The 19,662-nt window shown below is 41.3% G+C and overlaps 1 protein-coding gene across 2 annotated transcripts in view; it reads right to left on the minus strand.

Annotated features, from left to right (window-relative positions):
- RNF17 (ring finger protein 17) overlaps positions 1–19,662 on the minus strand; it is a 3,936,714-nt gene that overhangs the window by 519,049 nt on the left and 3,398,003 nt on the right. For both annotated transcript variants that reach the window (XM_044073290.1, XM_044073289.1), the window contains one exon: positions 9,077–9,236. In XM_044073290.1, the coding sequence (XP_043929225.1) occupies positions 9,077–9,236 (160 nt within the window). The remainder of the gene's footprint in view (positions 1–9,076; positions 9,237–19,662) is intronic.

The following is a 19,662-nucleotide window of genomic DNA, read 5'->3' on the forward strand; positions in this document are numbered from 1 at the left end:
GTTAGGTCCAGGCAGGCATTCTATAATAAATCATGTGGTTACATTTAATTAAAGATTCCCCAGATAGATATGTGACAAAGTGAGATATTGCCAACTATGCCAGGAGAAGTAGGGCAATGGATGTGTAACCTATGCCAGCACAGCTAGCTGTAATTTACTGAAGAATTATATGCTACTTGAATATCAAAGAGATTTGTACAGATGCTTGTGTTGAAAATGGATTTGTAAAGTTGCTTGTGTTGTACCAACAGTGGGTCCTGACTGTACTGTAACTGAACAGATGTGTGTGTGTGTGTGTGTGTGTGTGTGTGTGTGTGTGTGTGTGTGTGTGTGTAAAACAGAGGATAATGGAAGAGAAGAGGTTAAGCTCAGCTCCAGCTAACTTTGGAAAACAGTAAGAAATTAAATTACTGGGACTAAGCCACAAAGATGTTATCTCAAAGTTCTGAATGAAGCCAAAGATGCATTGTCTTTAAGAGGCATGGTTTGTTAGTCTCTGTAGGAGCAGAAGTTTGTAATGTTTTATAACTTCCAGAAGCTGCACCAGATCTGAGCAACGTTCTTGTGTGTATATTATTGACATGTAGGTGCTAAATCCTAGTTGTTTCCAGCAATGAGGTTGCTTGCACAGGAACCAGAAGTCAGGTGACCAGATATATGGGAAGTCATTCTGTACAGAAATAATGTTTTAATATTATGTGACACATAGGTCTTAGGGCAGTCTGTTTCTTTGAACCTGACATAGAAGGATCCATCCCCTCCTTCATCTTGCCTTGCTCTATTAAGTCAGTAGGAACAGTAATTCTCTAGATCAGTCAGGAAAATATAGTGAGAATAGTTAAGTATTGTTTTTCTGTAACTGTGTGATTCTTTACGGCTGTGTTATTTTTAATATTTTCTGAGACTGAAACTCTGGTGTTTACTGTAAATAGATATTTTGCATTTTCATGTTCTTTTATTATTTATTACTATACATATTTAAACTTTTTTTATTGTGACTGGTCCTTTAGAGAATAGTTTAACCTTTAAGAGTACTTGTATATATTGGTGACACTGTGGCCACTCCTAAAGTCTGGTTGTTTGGTCAACATTCCAATTTGTATTCATATTAATTTCACTCAGTATAATTGGGTATCCTTGCAAGAGCCTTAGGTAGCTGGATTTGTAGTGTCTGATGACAGTGATCACTACCTTACAATCTGGGCAGAAGGGGGCAAAGTGGATAAATCTGTTCCAGCTTTTCCCAGGTGTGTGTGTGAAAGTCAAATCTCACTTTGTGTGTGTGTGTGTGTGCGTGTGTGAGCTACTTGGAGCAGAGTAACGACGCATTGGTTTCACAGAGAGGGTGATGGAGGACTTGGCTTGGACACTCAGCTGATGACTGAACCTTATAGCTGTGCTAGTGGGAAGCTTTATTGGGGCCCTTGAGGGAGACAGATATAAAGAATTACAGACCCCAGGCTGACTGTGTTCCCTGTGTGCTCTTAAAGGAAACTGTATTCTAAATGAACGTCCCTCTCCAGTGTCAGTGGTGAGGATTCAGGCTCCTTGATTATTGGCCCAGAGTAGGTATGTCACAGATACCTTGAATTTAGTTCTGATAGATGTGATACCAATGCTAAAGATGGTAAACTCTTAGGGTAGCTAAAAAAACAAATTCAGTGCATGGAGCTACAGGTGACTATAGAGCACACGAATAACAAACAAAAAACTTCCATCACTCTGAACTCCAAAAATACTTGAATATAGTTAAGTTTTTTTTTTTTGCTGTTTTCATTTTTTTTAGCATAGGTCAGGAGGCTGGATTTTGAGATACAACAATATGACTTGAGTTTTTTCTGCTCCTGAATTTATTGTGAACAGAACACTAAGTACGTAACGCACATTTACTGCAGAATTACATCTCAGCTTTATTCTCTTTTTTTCCTCTTCTTGTTTACTTTAACTGCTGAATAATGTTCCATCAGTCTTTGTTATTGAATTAAATGTTCGACAAAATGCTATATATCTTTCTGTCAGTAAAACAGTCTGATCTTAAAAACAGTTTAAAAGAAGTTATGTACTCACCATAATGTTCCATGTGTGTTGCCCATCTCGCCTTCATTCTTTACTGGTTGGGATTCGGAACCGATCCTTGGTTCCGACTCGGCCATTTACAAAAGCATGAAGTCTTCATCAACTGGCTCGTGGCTTACACCCTATCCTATGATGCCCCAGGGAATTCTCCAGATCTTGTTTGCTGGTATATTAATATATGCCTATAACATTTTTACTACTTTACAAGCCAAGAAGAGGGTCAGAGAATATTCAACGCCAAATAAATCCTCTCGGTCCTCCAGGAGCCAAAGGCTGGGGGAAGAAGGGTGGGATGCAAGAATAAAGGCAAGACGGACAACACACATGGAACGTTATGGTGAGTACATAACTTCTTTATGTGATGTTGTCCTATCTTGCCTTCATTCTTTACTGGTTAGGACAGCATCCCTAGCACCATCTTTCTCAGATGGCTTAAGGGAGAATATCCTTCAGAACAGTGGACCCAAAAGAGGCCCTGTCCCTGGAGGCTAAATCAACTTTGTAATGAGTAATCAAGGTATGAGGTCTTGCCTATGTTGCTGCAGCACAAATGGTATCAACTGGCAGTCTGGCCTGAAAAGCAGAAGAGGCAGAGATAGCGCTGGTAGAGTGACTTCTTACCTTGTCGGGAAGTTGCTTGTTTTGGGACTTGTGGGTGAATGTAATGCAATCTGACAGCCATCTGGAGAGAGCGACCTTTGAAACTGGAGCACCTCTTTTGCAATCTGAGGAGGACACAAATAACTGGTCAGTCTTTCTAAAGTCCTTCGTTCTGTGCAGGTAAACACGTAACTGTCTATGTACATCTAGTTGGTGTAACATATATTTTGCCTTACTGCCATACTTGGGGGGGGGGGGGACTGGTAAGTCTATGGATTGGTTTAAGTTGGATTCTGAGCGTACTTTTGGCAGAAAGGGCAAATTAGTACAAAGACAGACTCTGTCCTTGTGGAACAGCATATATGTGGGTTTGATACACAGTGCTTGTAGCTCTGAAACTCTCCTAGCTGAATTGATGGCTATTAAGAAAATTGTCTTCCAGGTTAAAAACTTCAATTCACATGATGATGCAGGTTCAAAGGGGGAAGAATCAAACGGGATAAAACAAAATTCAGGTTCCATGGAGGTAGAGGTGGTTTAATAGGTGGTGGTAACAGAAAAGGTCCTCTTATAAAAGCTTTGCAAAGTCTGTGGGACATAACGTTAGGCCCCGCTTCTCCCAAAATGGAAATTAGAGATCGCTGCTAACTGGACTCAAATAGTAGCTGCAGCTGCCACATTATGAAATAGCATTGCTAAAAACTCCAGTATGGAAGACACAGGTGCAGAGAAGGGGTCAATATGATTTTTTAATGTCCAGGAAGAAAATCTCTTCCATTTGCTGACATATAATTTTCTCGAAGAAGATTTATGAGAAGAAATCAGGATATGCTGCACTGAAGGTGAAAGGTCAGGTAGCCTGGCTATGTTTGGAATCGGAGCAGCCAGGCTGTAAACTTGAAGGTTTGAAGAGATGGATGGAGCATTCCCGATGGATGGGTCAGAAGGTCTGGAACTGGGTCCAGAATCCAAGGCTCCTCCTGAAGATGAGGCCACAGGAAAGGGAACCAGATTTGGCGAGGCCAGTAAAGGGTGACAAGTATTAAGATCCTTCCCAATGTGCTGGCTTGCTGAAGAACTTTGGGTATCAATGGGAAGTGAGGAAAGGCATAGAGGAGACCTGAGGGCCAATCGTGTACAAGAGCATCCCCTGGAGGCAACCCCGGAGTGGAGATTATGGCAAAGTAGCTGCTGCATTTGGCATTCACAGACGTGGCAAAAAGGTTGCAGCAAGGCTGGCCTCATTTTCGTAAAATCATTTCCGCTATGTCTTGCTTGAGGGACCACTCATGAGGCATTAGAATTGCTCTGCTGAGTTGGTCTGCTATCACGTTGAACTTCCCCAGGATGTCTGTTGCAACCAGAAAGCATTGAGAAGAGGTCACCCACTGTCATACTATTAGGGCCTCCCAGCAGGGGGTAGTGAGGTGGGTTGGGAGGGTGGCTTAATGGTTAAGGTATTTGCCTTACAAACACAAGGTGCAGGGTTTGAGTCTCACAAGGCATAATAGGCTAGGCTTAAAATGGCTCGCAAGGGCAGTTAGCTTAGTACTAATCTATGAACCTATATACCATACAACCGACATATTGTCCGCTTGTATTGCAATCGTTCCTAGTGGAAAAGAATCTTGAAATGCCTGCCATGGTAAAAGCACTGCTCTCATCTCTAGGACATGATCTGCAAGTGGGCCTCATGCTCCTGCCAAGTGCCCTGGACCGTCCTTCCCTGATAATGCCCCCACCCCACCCTATCAGGGAAGCATCCGTTGTCACTGTGACTGTAGGGTGTGGAAGAACAAAGGGTCGACCTAAGGTCACTTGAGTGGAGTGAAGCCACCAACAAAGGTCTTTCCTGCAAGGTTCCATAACTATAACGTGGTGGGACACGGGGAGTTCCTGCATGGACCACTGAGCAAATAGCAGCCACTGAAGATTTCTCTTGTATCACAGGACTAATGGGATTACAGTTATTGCTGCTGCCATGGTATCTAGCGCTTTTAGACCTGTTCTTGCTCGAACCTTCTTGTTGAACAGATGGATTAAAACCTGATGTCGAAGGGCATGAACTCTTTGTGAGAGAAACTTTACCATCATTTTTGTGGTATCTAGATCTGCTCCTATAAGGACGATACGCTAAGATGGCAATAAGACAGATTTTTCGTAACTTATTGTGATCCCTAAACGACAGCAGAGTTTCAGTGTGGTGTCTCTTGCTTTTATGAGTAGATGCTCGGTGGTGGTGATTAGGAGCCAGTCATCTAGATGCTGAAACACTTGGAATCCTAAAAGTTTCAGGTGAGCCGTAACTACTGCCATACATCTGGTGAACACCCTGGGGGCTATGGTCGAGACCAAATGGCATAGCTCGAAACTGGTAGTGACTGGCTCCCAGCTGAAAGCGCAAATGACCCCTGGATCTACTGTCCATTTTTATGTGGTAGTAAGCATCCTGAATATCTAGAGAGCACATCCAATCGTCTTTTCCCAGAAAAGGGAGAACTGACAGCAGTGTCACCATCTGGAACTTTGACTTTTTTTACTGTCTTCTTTAGCTTGCTGAGATCCAGGATGGGTCTCCAGTCTCCCGTTTTCTTTGGAACTAAAAAGAACCTTGAGTAAGTTCCGGATCGTTTCTGGTCTGTGGGAACTATTTGCAGGACTCTTTTTTTCTAACAACCTTTGTATTTTAAGTGTTGCCCGTTTCCTGTGACTGGGTGGAACATCCGGAATGTTTCTGACATGTGGAGTGGGAAAGGAAAAGGGTATGGAGTAGCCTCTGGATATGATACATTGTACCCATTTGTCTTTTGTGATTTCTAGCCAAGCTTCTGGGTACAAAGAAAGACAAGCAACCCCCGACTGCCTCCAGAGACGGACAGACTGGTCTCCTTTCAGGAGCACTGAAAGGGCTTGCCAGGGAAGGATTCCATGTTGCCCTGATTTTGTGGGCCTACTCTGCCACATGGCTGGCGTCTTCCATTATTGTTTCCCCCTCTGTCCTTGGGGGAAGGATCACCACGTGTGTCTTGAAAAACTATCTGGGATTTTCAAAATCACATTTTTCCTCCCTTTTGACCTTTTAGATAAGGTCTAGAGGGCAGGGAAAAAGAAACTCCTATGGCAGAGAGAGTTTTTCCTTCCTGTTCACACCTGGTTAGTGTCTCTGACTTTAGGCCCAATCAAGGATGAGACATCGAAGGGGCATTAACAAAGGAAGACTTAAAGGGGTCCGCAAAGTTACACAAGCCCATCCAGGAATGCCTGCTCAGGGAAATTCCTGAACCCGCTGCCCTACTCGCTCCATCAGCTGCATAGGAAATGAGTCTCATGGAGGAGTTTACCACTGAATTTAAGGTGGAGAGCGGGGAAGAAACTTTATCTGAGACCCCCGCAGCTACTGAACCTTGGAGAGCATCTCCTAGCTCCTTCAGGAGATCTCTTAGTAACCTGGTAAAATGTGTGAGATAATTCAGGGACCTAAGTGTAAAGGTCACTGAAGAGAAGAGCCGCTTTCTGTATCTATTGGATGAAACTCTCTGTTTGTAGGATGGACAGAGTACGATGTCTGAGACAGCTCCTTCTTGGTGGCCGCCACCACCACCACCACCACCATAGCATCTAGTTTAGCATCTGGTTTTATCCTCAGGGGATGTGATGAATTTATTTGTCCTTCGAGGGACAGGCTCCTCTGAGTCTGCAGTCTCCCATGCCTTTCGATAAACTAGGTCGATGAGCTTGTCAAAAGGCGGAGACACCCAAGTGGCAAAAGAGCCGCTTTCTGTATCTATTGGATGAAACTCTCTGTTTGTAAGATGGACAGAGTACGATGTCTCAGACAGCTCCTTCTTGGTGGCCGCCACCACCACCACCATAGCATTTAGTTTAGCGTCTAGTTTTATCCTCAGGGGATGTGATGAATTTATTTGGCCTTCGAGGGACAGGCTCCTCTGAGTCTGCAGTCTCCCATGCCTTTCGATAAACTCGGTCGATCAGCTTGTCAAAAGGCGGAGACACCCAAGTGGCAGAAGGGTGAGACCCGAAAGCCTTCAGGTAGACAGACTCCTCCCCAGAAGGGTTGATGGGCTTGGGCTTCCAACCACCTCTCTGCTTAAGTATTTCTAGGATGTCTGCAAAGGTGACATCCTCAGATGGTGACTGTGGGGACCCTTCTAACTCATCGAGGTCTGTCAGATGTGATGGACTCCTCTGGGGAGTCCAGATGCTTCCTCTTCCATAATCTCTTGCGAGCGACCTCTTCAGAAAGATATTCTGGAGAGGTATCAGAAGAGAGAGGTTCACCCAATGGGGCGTCCTGAGGCCGTAGGTCTCTGTGTCTGTGTGGAAGCCATTGTGCCGAGACAGACACCGGTGCCTTTAGGGGAGGAATGGCTGGATCTGAGAGTGGAGCTGCCCAAGGGGACAGTGCTCTTATAACCCTGAAGGCCCCCCCGCCCATGACCCGAGGAAGCTTCCAACTCTGAAAAGCTAGAAGGCATCCCCGGCACCAAAGGGGTTGGCTCCAAAGCTGATGTAGGAGCTGAGCTCACCTGTGCCGAAGCACAGAGAAGCAAGTTCAGATCTGACAAATGTCTGATCCGAATGTCCACCTCTGACCCGACCCAGAGGACGTCAGCTCCTAGATTCCTCAAGCTCAGATGGCACTGAGGAAGTCAGAGTGGTAGTCGGGGCCGAACATCCCGGAAGAGGTCTTGGCTCCGATGGTGCCACTATGATTAGCTCCATGCATTCTGTCTCCGAGGCAGTGAGTTGGGTTGAAGGAGGAATCGATGGTGACAGGACAGTTCTAGACTGTTCCGAAACCCCCTGCGTCAGCTCCGAAAAAATTTTGGCTAGCGCCAGTGTCCTCAAATATCTCCACATCACGCGATCCACATCCTCATCTGAAAGGCTCTTGCAGGATCGAGAGGAAGGAGCAGGAGATCTTGAAGCTTGCAAAACTGGTGATGTTAATGTCGGAGAAACCGGCGCCAGTAATGGGGACCGGCTCCAAGCTTGCAAAACCAAAAGTTCAGATACTGAAAGAGCAGAGGTGGATGGTTTCTCGGACCCGAGAGATTTCGGGTCATGTGAGGAAATCTTTGGCAATTTCAATGTCGGTTCAGAGTGATCCGATGAAGTAGATGTGGATATTTTTCCAGATTTAGAAGAAGAGGAAGTGGTTTGTTTTGTAGGACTATGGCCTCTGAGAAGGGAGTCTTTAACAATCCCTTAATTATTAACTTAACTCTAAGTAAAAGGTGCTAACTTGGATGAAGAAAACACCAGAACAAGGCAAACTGCCTTTTTTTTTTTTTTAAACAAAGTTAGCAAAGGAAAAATAATGCACACACACTCAAGATAAAAAGCCTTCTAACTTAAATGGGCTGATAAGCTCTCTAACCTAAATGAGCTAATCTGTTAGTCGGTGAAAAGAGTCTAAATAAACGGCTAGTTGAAGCAACTAGCTTGACAGTAAATAACCAACACACACAGCAAAAAGAAAAGGACACTATATAAATCGGGTTAGGAAAAAAGGCCCTCTAATTTTACAATCTAACTGTAACACTCAAAATTTACTGCCTAAATAGGGGCCCAAAAGGTATCAGTTATTTTAAACACACTCCTGAAAAGCCAGTATAGGTTAAATATCTAACTATCAACACTCAAAATATTTTACTGCTCAAAGAAACGAGCCTAAAGAAAACACAGTTGTTTAACGCACACTCAAAAAAGCTGAGAAGGGGGGAAAAAACAAAATTGGCCTTGCGATTAACGACGGCCACACTAAACAGCAAGATAATGATCACAGTCAAAAAAACTGTTAAATAGTTAAGTAATTAAACTAAGCTAAACTAACTACACAACTACTTAAACACCAAAAGTGAAGAAAGACCGTCAGTTTGTAAGAAATAAAACGATTTTCAAGAAATCACTTAGCCTGAGCCAGTGTGAAACACCCAATCTGTTCAGCGGCAAATGAGTTCTGGGGAATTCCCTAGGGCATCATGGGATAGGGTATAAGCCACGAGCCAGCTGAAGACACTCGAGCTTTTGTAAATGGCTAAGTCGGAACACAGGATCTGTTCCAAACGTCAACCAGTAAAGAATGAAGGCGAGATAGAACATCACATCAATAGTTAATCCTAATGCTTAATGGAATTGGTTCAGATTCTTTAAACTGCTGCAGGTGTGTCTCAAACTAAGATCTACACAGTGTGCAGGGACAGCAGAGCTTACTGCATGATGAAACTCTGCAGCCCTTTTCTTGCACACCATCCCATCCAATACAGCATAAATTTACCTTAAAATTTATACTTGTAGTTGTGCTATACTTCTTAACTGACATTAAACATTACAAAATTCATCACATATATACCCTGAAATATTCTGTTTTCATTACCTGATGCAAAATCTGTGAGTATGGGGAGAAAATCTGCATACTCGTTCAGCTGCTTCATGGCACTTTCTAAAGTCATCTCTTCAGGCACGCAGCTTATTCCACTATCATCTGTATCAGATGAATGCCTGGAGCCTTCCCGGGAAATAAGGCTGATGAAAACCTTAATGTAAGTATAAACGAGGTTACAAACAAAACAAAAAGTTCAATATCAGGATATGTAACATCTGACACAGACCAGAGAGACATTTTCTAGCTGGAAATAACATTTATATGCATAACACTGAACTTAATCTGCAAAGACGACTTCTGCAGGGGGTAAAATAGGAACTCCTCTTCTGTGATCTCTAGTTTGGCAAAATGATTTAGGTGCATACACCATCTGCCTATGCACTTCATAGGATTGTGTTTAAGTCAAAGAATGTGCAGATCTTGCACCCATCAATTCAATCCTATCCTTGAGTATGCATATAATTAAGGCAAGAAACAAAGGACCCAATAAAATAAATTATACAACTACCTACATATAAAAGGAAACAGATTCATCAACCACCACAAAATGGACTTCCTTGCACGGCAACAAGCATTTCTCAGTTATATCCAACTCTGATAGTCCTCTGAAGTGAGTAATAAAATTAAACTTCATGGAAGGCTGGAGCCAGAGGAAAGCCTTAAGAAGGAGGCTCAGAAAGCAGAGTTCTGAAGTACAATGGTATTAAAGGAGGCCAGGCTAATAGAATCAGTGCAATCAGAGGAATCAACTATGGCAACATTTTTAAAGATGAAAGTAGCCATTTCCTGATGGACTGGTCTTTGAAATCCACATTTTCCAACTGGTGGTTAACCTCATCATGACAAAAGATACAGTTAGCAATCCATTTACCACCATCAGCATCTCTCAACCTAGAGCAAAGTACATAAAGAGCTGCTTTGCCCCCCCCCCCAACAAACATCCTTATTAAATTGTCACATATGACATAGGCAATCATATATTTATATAAATGAAAAACAACCAAATGACACCACCTTAGTTGCAAACATTACACATCACAGACACCATTGAAACAACTGTAGTTGTAACCATTATACATCACTTATAATCTATCCCATCACTGTCAGTTAAGCATTATATGGCTCATTCAGATCCTGTCTCTTAAACCTCGTTCCTTCTCTGCAGATATTGTTTCCACAATTCCCATTTTTTCCTATGTAGTTTGCTCCTTTCCTTTTCTAAAGATTCCAATTCCAGTTGTTTTATCTCTGTTACTGTATTCACTACTTCTAGTAAGGTTGGTCTAAACTTTGATTTCCATTTTCTAGTAATTGTTTTTGGCAGCCACCATAATTAGACCAAGCAAGGCTTTATTATGTCTTGGCAATTCTGATTCTGTATCATAGTTCAAAAAAAAAAAAAACTTCTCCATATTCAATCCAATCAGCTCACCCAGCATTTCTGAAAGAGTGGTCTGCAGGGAAACCCTAAGGTCTGCCAGCTCAATACACTCCCCAAAAATATGTTCGCAGCTACCTCTTTCTTGCCCGTCACATCTCCAACATTTGCTATCCACTTGAAGAAAAATTCTTTGGAGTCTACTTGGGGTATAAAAATACCTATGTAAACACTTCCAGGCAAACATCCTAAATCTTCTAGATTTTGTTGCATATTTGGGAGATATACATATATCCCCCACTGTCTCTTTGTGAACTGCTTATCAAATCTCTCTCTTCCCAATCCTTTCTAAGCTCCTCTGATTGATTCTTATAAGTATCATGCAATATTTTACATGCTTGACTAATTACTCCTTTTTTAACAGTAGCTTCTGTTCTAGATTCTATTAAAAACTCTACCAGTGCTGGTCTTTCATTCAGGAGCCCGTATTTCTTTCTCTTTGCCTATACTACGATCTCAATCTTTGATAGGGAAGGCAATCACTAACCTGCAGTCCAAATAAATTATTGGCCTTTTCCCATTCTATTACCTTTCCCTTTCTAGTGATCTGCTACCAATACCTTGGTTCCTTTTGTCAGTTTTCTCCAATAAATTCCAACCCCCTCTTGCCTACTATAAGTATCCTTAACCACAGTCATCCCTATCAGCAAAATCTCTCTTCTCCGTTGTCATGCTGGTTTAGTCCCTAGAATATGTTCTGCTATTTTACAAATATAATACTCTATGATTTTTTATTGTTCTCCTTAACAGTCTGTATCCAAAATCCCAATCTCTTCTTATTTATTGAGCTTCCTCTCTGTATCATCATTCATTTCCACTTTGAGTTAAAGTTTTCTGCTTGTGCTATGTATAAGAGCCTTAACTGTGTTGCTCTAAATTACCCCTTCAAACAGGGTAATCCTTGTCTGCCTTGTTCTACTGGAAGAATCAGCATATCCCACTTGACTCTTGCTGTCTTCCCTTCCCAGACAAAATCCTTCAACTCATTTATAATTGCTATCCCCAGCTTCTCCTCTGATTGATAAAAATATGCCTGTCCTGTGTAGAAGACTAAAGGGACTAAAAACATTTTAATGGCTTGTATCTTAGTATCCATATCCATACAACAAAGCTTCCAGTTTCTCAATTTTTGTATTATCTTCTGTTTAGTCTCTTCTCACATATCCTTAGCTACCATGATAGAATCATTTCTAATCCATACTCCAAAATACTTTACTTTATCATGTCCCCATAAATATGGATATTGTTGGACCAATTTGTGAGCGAGTACAAAATTTACTGGTATTGCCTTTATTTTAGCTTCATTAATTCTGTATCCTGAGAAAATTTGAAACTGTCTTAAAATGTTCCACAACACTGTAATGCTCCTTTCTGGTTTTATCATGTACAAAATAATATCATCTGCAAATGGAGCCAGCTTTTCCTGACTACCATATCAATTATATCCTTGAATATCTGAGTCCCTTATTTTCTTTGCCAATCGTTTTAAATATAATACAAACAGCAAAGGGGAAAGCGGGCAACTCTGCCTGGTTCCTCTACTCAAGCAGAAGTTATCAGAGAGGTTCCCACCCACTTTAATTCTCACCTCCGATCCCTCATATATACTTCTAATCAACCTTATAATTGTATCAGGGATAGCAAATGCTTCCATTGCCCTGCTCATGAAGTCCCAATCTACTCTGTCAAATGCTTTCTCTGCATCAAAACCCACCAATAAAAATGGTATTTTCTTACATTCTGCTTCCCTCTGGATAATCAATGTTCTGTTAATAGTGTCAAATGTTTGCCTCCCTTCCACAAAACCACATTGATCCATATCTATCAATTTTGGTATCACTTTATAATTATGGTTTAGTATTGAAATGGGTCTGTATGAAGCTGAATCTGATGGATCTTTACCTCTTTAGGTATTGCTGTTACCACCGCCTTCTTCCAGGATGCTGGTACTTCTCCACTTAAGATACTGTTAAACAAAACCTTCCATATCTTTATCAGTTTTTTCCCTCCTAACTTCCGAATTTCCACAAGAGTACAATCTATTCCTGGGGACTTTCCTATGGACTGGTTATACATACCCATTTTTATATCATCTCTTCCTATCTTAATTGTTAGTAATTCAGGCTCATCTACTTCTAACCTTGGCATATTTAATTCTTCCATAAACATTTCCATTTGTACCCTTTCCTGATTTCCACATTTCTCTGCCTTAAACAAACTTTCAGAAAATGTATGAAATATTACTAATACTTCTGCAGGATCTCTTGTTATAGGCTCCTTAAGCTTGGTGACAGCCCTTTCCACTTTCTGTTGCCTGAGTTGTTGTGCTAAAAGTCTTTGTGCTCTAGAATTATCATCAAAAAACAGTTGCTTAACAGCAATCTTTCTAAACTTGTGCATATTATCAAGGTAATCCCCTATTTTCTGTTTAGCATTCTGCAGTTGCTCCTTTTCTTGTTCTGAGAGATTCTCCCTATTTTGCAATACTTAAACATTTGTCATTTCCCTAAATAACTTTTGCTACTTCTTAACTATACTTTACTTCCACCCTAGTTTTAAACCCCACTTTAATTTTATCCCACTCCCTAGCTATGTTTTCCAAAGAAAATTCTATCTTCCCTAGTAGCTTCTGAATTAATTCAAGAACCCATTCCTTAAATTCCTCTTTCTTCAACAGATAGGTGGGAAATCGCCAGTGTCTCATTTTTATTTCATTACCTTGCGTTTTTATTTTAGTCATTACTGGTACATGATCTGAAATAGTTATTGGGTGCATTTCAAGATGTTCAATTAAATGCATATGTTCCTGACAGATATAAAATCCATCTAGCCTACCCCAGTTTTTGTATCTCGGTGAATAATATGTAAATTTACTCTGAACTCCTAGTACTGAATTCACATATTCCATGCTAAACATTTTCATAAATTTCTTAATAAACCTGCCATCCTTTGTTATATTTTATCTTCTAGGGCCCCAGACACATCTTCACTGTAGCAAACCAAATTCCACTCTCCATCTATAAGTAATATCCCTTGCTGAAAGCTGATTATATCTCTCAGAATTTTCTTAAGCTTCATTGTAGCAGTTTTAGGTGGGATGTAAATGCATGCTAGTGCAATCCTCCTCCCTAGCTAGTAGCCCCTTAGTACTATGTACCTTCCATTATTATCTTTTCCCCCCTCTTCTATCATTGCTGGTGCTCCTCTTGCAATTAATGTAAGTACTCCTCTTTTCCTTTGCTCCAGATGCGCCAATGAATAACCATCATGAAAACCCTTATCAAATTCACATGTTCAATTCTTTCCAGGTATGTCTCTTGTAGCATAGCAATTTGCACTCCACATTTTTTAATATAGTTCACTACTCCTTTTTTTATATTTATCTGTAAGATGATTCAGACTGAAAGACATTACAGAAAGCATAATTTTCTTATATAGTTATTATTACCACCTATTACGTATAAAAAGAAGTTATGTACTCACCATAACGTTCCATGTTTGTAGTCCATCTCGCCCTTCAGTCTTACATATGGGTTTGGAGATGATCCTCGGCTCCGACTCGGCCGATTACAAAGCTCAAAGTTTCTTAGTTGGCTCGTGGCAAGATAGGTATCCCATAGTGCACTGGTAAGAATCCCAGATCTTGTTTGTTGCTGACTATAAAAGTGATAGAAAGGTTACCCACAAGGAACAACAAAGATGAAAGGACTCCACCCTACCAAAAGCAATACTATCCTGTCTCCAGATCCCCCAAGGATACATGGACGGGGGTAGGTGGGTGGGTTTGTAAGAATGAAGGGCGAGATGGACTACAAACATGGAACATTATGTGAGTACATAACTTCTTTATGTTCTGTAGTCCTATCTTGCCTTCATTCTTACATATGGGACAGCGTCCCTAGCATCATTTTCTCAGATGGCTTACGGGAATATACTCCTAAGAACCATGGAACCAAAGGAGGCTCTGCCCCTTGAGGTCAAATCCAATTTGTAAAGAGTAATAAAGGTATGAGGAGTAGCCCAAGTTGCTGCTGCACAAATACTGTCAATTGGAACTCTGGCTTGAAAGGCAGCAGATGTGGATAAGGATCTTGTGGAATGAGCCTTAATTTTAAATGGAAAGTTCTTTCCACTGGAAGAGTACATAAAAGAGATACAGTTGGAAATCCAATTAGATAGAGTTACTTTAGAGACTGGCAAACCTATCCTGGTTTCAGAAAAGGATATGAACAATTGGTCTGATTTTCTAAATTCCTTAGTTCTATGTAGGTAGAACCGTAACTGTCTGTGAACATCAAGTTGATGAAATTTATATTCTGCACTGACTGTATGATTAGGAAAAACTACAGGGAGTTCGATAGTTTGGTTCAAATTAGACTGAGAGCAAACTTTGGGGCTGAAGGAAGGGTTTGAATGAAAGGAAAATCTGTCTCTATGAAAAATCAAGTAAGGAGGTTTGACTGACAGTGCTTGCAACTCTGACACCCTTCTAGCGGATGTAATAGCTACTAGAAAAATGGTCTTCCAAAACAGAAACTTCAGTTCACACGAATGTGCGGGTTCAAAAGGCGGGGAAGTAAGTTTGGACAGAATGAAATTTAGATCCCAAGGAGATACAGGTTCCTGAAAGGGAGGTCTCAGTAAGGTAGTACCTTTAAGGAAAATTTTACACAATCTTTGAGCCATCAGATTAGGCTCATGTTGTCCTAAATGAAAATTGAATATCGCTGCCAGTTGAACTTTAATTGTAGCAGCAGCTGATCCCTGATGGAAAAGTTTGGATGGATGCTGTGTAAGGATCTACATTTTTCTCTTTTGCCCAGATAGAAAACATTCTCCATTTGCTACCATATAAATTCCTCATGGAAGGTTTGTGGGAAGACGTGAGGATATGGGTCACTGCAGGTGAAAAATCATGAAGCCTGACTAGGGATGGAAGTGGAGAAGCCACGCTGTCAAGTTGAGGGTGTGGAGGGAAGGGTGAAGGGAACCTGACATGGTGTATCAAGAGGGCTGGAACTGGGTCCAAAGTCCATGGATTATCTAGGAGATGAGGGCCAAGAAAGGGGAACCAAATCTGATGAGGCCAGTAAGAAGTCATCAGAATCATTTTGCTTCCCAAGGACTTTGCTTTCTGGATCACTTTCGATATGAGTGGAAAGGGGGGAAATGCATAAAGAAGTCCCGGAGGCCAATTGTGAACAAGTGCATTTCTCGGTGACTCCCTCAGAGGGGGGTTAAGGGAGAAGTAGCTGCTGCATTTGGCAGTGATTGGACTGGTAAACAGATCGCAGCAAGGCTGTCTCCATTTGCGGAATATCTGTTATGCTCCTTTCTGATTCAGAGACCACTCATGCAGCATCAAGATTGTCCTGCAGAGCTTGTCGGCTATCACTTTGGTTGTCCCCAGGATATGCATTGCTACTAGAAAGAGCTGGGAAGATATCGCACACTACCAAACATGAACAGCCTCTCGACAAAGGGGGTAAGATCTGGTTCCTCCTTGCTTGTTTAGATACCATACCACTGACATATTGTCCGATTGGATTGCTGGATTGCTATCGTCTCTAGAGGAAGAAAGTTGCGAACTGCTTGCAACGCTAGTAGCACTGCTATCATCTCTAGGACATTGATATGCAAGTGAGCCTCGTGACCTTGCCATGTGCCTTGGACAGTCCTGCCATCCATGGTCACAGTAGCAATGGGCTGGCGAGAAAGGAAAGGTGTTCCTGTCGTCAGTTGATCGGGCTGAATCCACTAACGAAGGTCCTTTTTGCAAGATTCCATTATGAGAATATGATGAGCCAGACGCAGTTGTTAGAGAGACCACTGGGAAAAAAGCAGCCATTTAAGAATTTGCATATGCAATCTGGCTAGTGGAACTAGAGTTATGGTAGAAGCCATGGTCCCTAAAAGCTTCAGCACTGTCTTGGCCTTGACTTTTTGTTGAGGAAGTAGGACTCGCCCTGTAAGAAAACTACACACAAAAACACTACTGAGGACTAGGTCCTCTAACTTAAACGGGCCTAGCCCCGCAAAACAACTCACTCACACGAGAAAACAATAGAGGACTATGTGCTCTATTTTAAATTGGCCTAGCCCTGTTGAGGAAAAGAAACACCAGAAAAGTTAAATAGAGGGCCAGGTCCTCTAACTTAAATGGACCTAGCTACTGGAAAACAGGAAAGAAGCAAAGTCAGAAAAATACCACAAACTGTAAATTTAAACAGCAGCAAAACACTAGCCAATAATAGTAAACAACACTGTACACAATATACTATTCTATTGAAAAATGGAAAAACAAGGTCCTAACAATAGTGGACCTAGCCTAAATAGGAAAATTAAGTCAAACTAGCACAGAGAACGGATACCACTCGGAGAACAAAAACGGGCCTAGGACAGCCAAAAAATTCTCAGCAATAACTACGGAAAAAATTAGCAAAAACACACTAAAACTATGTAAACTAAGCTCTCTTATAAGTAGAAATATCAGTAAGAGCTATGATAATAATGAAAAATATGCAACTTAGCCACGGCCAAGCAAGAAGCACTTCTGAACTCATAGACATGGCAAACGAGATCTGAGGATTCTTACTAGTGCACTATGGGATACCTACCTTGCCAAGAGGCAACTAAGAGAGACTTTGAGCTTTGTAATCGGCCGAGTTGGAGCCGAGGATCCGCTCCGAACCCATATGCAAGAATGAAGGCGAGATAGGACTACAGAACATCCAGAGTTAGCAATGCCATGTCCTGCTTTCTCACCTCATGGAGTCTGCTCCCAGAAGAAAATACTGAGATAAACTGGTTTAAGGGCAGTTTAATGTCACTTTCAGAAGAAGCAGAGGCTAGTTCTGTGAGATATTTGATTTGTATTAAAGACCAAAGAGGACTCTCCCAGAAAAAACGGTGTGAATAAGCTGCTTTGCATAGAAGGATAAAGCCCTGATGCAACAATTATGGTGACCCAGGTTCAAACAGTAGGACCCAGCAACATGGCCCAGTGCTGCATGTTTCCACCTTTGGAGGAATAAGCAGGTACATATCTCCAGTTTCTATGTACCATCAGTGAACCTTGGTGGATACTGGACACTTCATAGGATGTGCCTGTTTCCAACGATATGCAGGGAATGTTTAGGCTTAAACAGAACCCGGTCCACCAATGGCTTTCTGGATAATGAACATGTTGGTCTTACTAGAGGGAACAAATGGGAAAAAAATTGTGGGATGGCTTAGATGGTTTGGCAAGATGGAAGAGCAAATGAAAAATATAAACCTCGGAGATCTTGCAAGTAAAAATAAATAAATAAATAAATAAATATAAAAAAGCACCATCATAAACAGTGTCTTCTAAGAGACAAACACAGGAGCCACTAATCCAGCCAGCTGCAAACAAGGAGAAGCAAATTTCACAATCATAAAGTTTGAGTCTAAAGAAAGAGGTGTTTGTTTCCAGCACTTGCCTTGTAGTTTAATGGGTTGCCGGATGTATTTTCAATAAATACGACTTTCAAGAGAAAACAAGTTTACTGTTCATGCTAAGTCCAGTTTCAGTGTGAGATTTTCTTTTTGTCAAATGCCTGTCAATGTTTTGCTGTAAAATTTGAAATAACGGTTTTAAATTAAATACAAATCTCTTTGATTATTGTACAAGTAAAAGGAAATGGTATGCACATTGACAGGATCAAAAAGTGTTCTAAAACTGAGGAGAGAGAACAGAGTAATGGGATATCAGTATAGCTGGGGTAGTCCACTGCCCTACCTACGGCATCATTTGACCATGGTCTGGGTCTTATGATAAATAAAAGTTGTGTACTCACCATCATGTTCCATCTGCGCTGTCCATTTTTATTCTTCCTCAACAAATGGATTTGGATCTGACCCTTGGATCTGACTCAGTCACTTTCATTAGATTCTAGGATTTGATTCTCCAGCTCCTCTCTTACCCACAATGCCCCTGATCAATATATTACCTCAGATTGAGTTTGCTGCTATTATACATCATCACAGGAGAAAAAACAGCTAAGACAGAACAGTGATAGCTGAAAGATCAGGAGCTCAAACAAGAACAAAAGTTCCTAATAAGAATTCTATTAGATCACTACCAAACTCAAGGATAGCGGGAAGTGAGAGGGGAGTTGAGGAAGAATGGAATTGGACAACATACATGGAACGTTATGGTGAGTACATAATTTTTATATCTGATGATGTCATTTTCATTCATTCCTCAACGAGTGGATCAGAGTCCCCAGCTACAATTAATTTGGGGGCCCTCATGGAAGGATATTCTGGAGCACTGCAGAACTGAATGATGCTCTGTTCCTGGAGATGACGTCCAATTTGTAATGAGAAACACAGGTATTAGCACTAGACCAAGGGGTAACTGCACATATGTCATCAATGGAAGCTCTAGTCCAAAATGTAGCTGACATAGTCCTCGACCTGGTTGAATGTGTCTTCAGTTGTTTTGGTAAGGTTAGGCCTTTCAAGGAATAAACATGAGAAATACAATCTGTTATCCATTTTGCTAGAGTAATCTTTGAAACTGGTTTTCCCATCTTGGTGACAGGAAAGGAGACAAACTCATCTGTTTTTCTAAACTCTTTGGTTCTATGTAGGTAAAAACGAAATTGTTTATGTACATCTAAGAGATGAAGGGTATACTCTCCTTTATTTTCAAAATTTGGAAAGAAAACTGGTAGGTTAATGACCTAATTGATGCTTGATTCAGAGGCCACTTTAGGTAGAAAGGAAGGATTAAGTGCACAGGGTAACCCTATCCTAGTGAAAAAAGTAGACAGGATGGTTTTGCAGTGTGCGCTTGGGGTCCTGAAACTTGTCTAGCTGAAGTAATTACCACCAAAATTACAGTTTTCCAAGATAAAAACTTAAGGTCTACTTTAGCTGAGGTCTCAAAAGGAGAATGTACTAAAGATTGTAATACCAAAGTCAGATCCCAACGTGGAGCGGGATCTCAAATTGGCGGTCTAAGCAAAAATGTATCTTATACATTTGCTTTGCAAAACTTAGTTGAAGCTAGAAGCCTTACTGCCAATGTGGTAGTTGGAGATGGCTGCTAACTGTACTTTAATGGTACAGAAACTTGCCCCACTTTGAAAAATAGAAGCAAGAAAAGCTA

This window comes from Protopterus annectens, chromosome 5.part1, assembly GCF_019279795.1.
Source record: "Protopterus annectens isolate FY-2018-M chromosome 5.part1, PAN1.0, whole genome shotgun sequence".
Taxonomy (NCBI): domain Eukaryota; kingdom Metazoa; phylum Chordata; order Ceratodontiformes; family Protopteridae; genus Protopterus; species Protopterus annectens.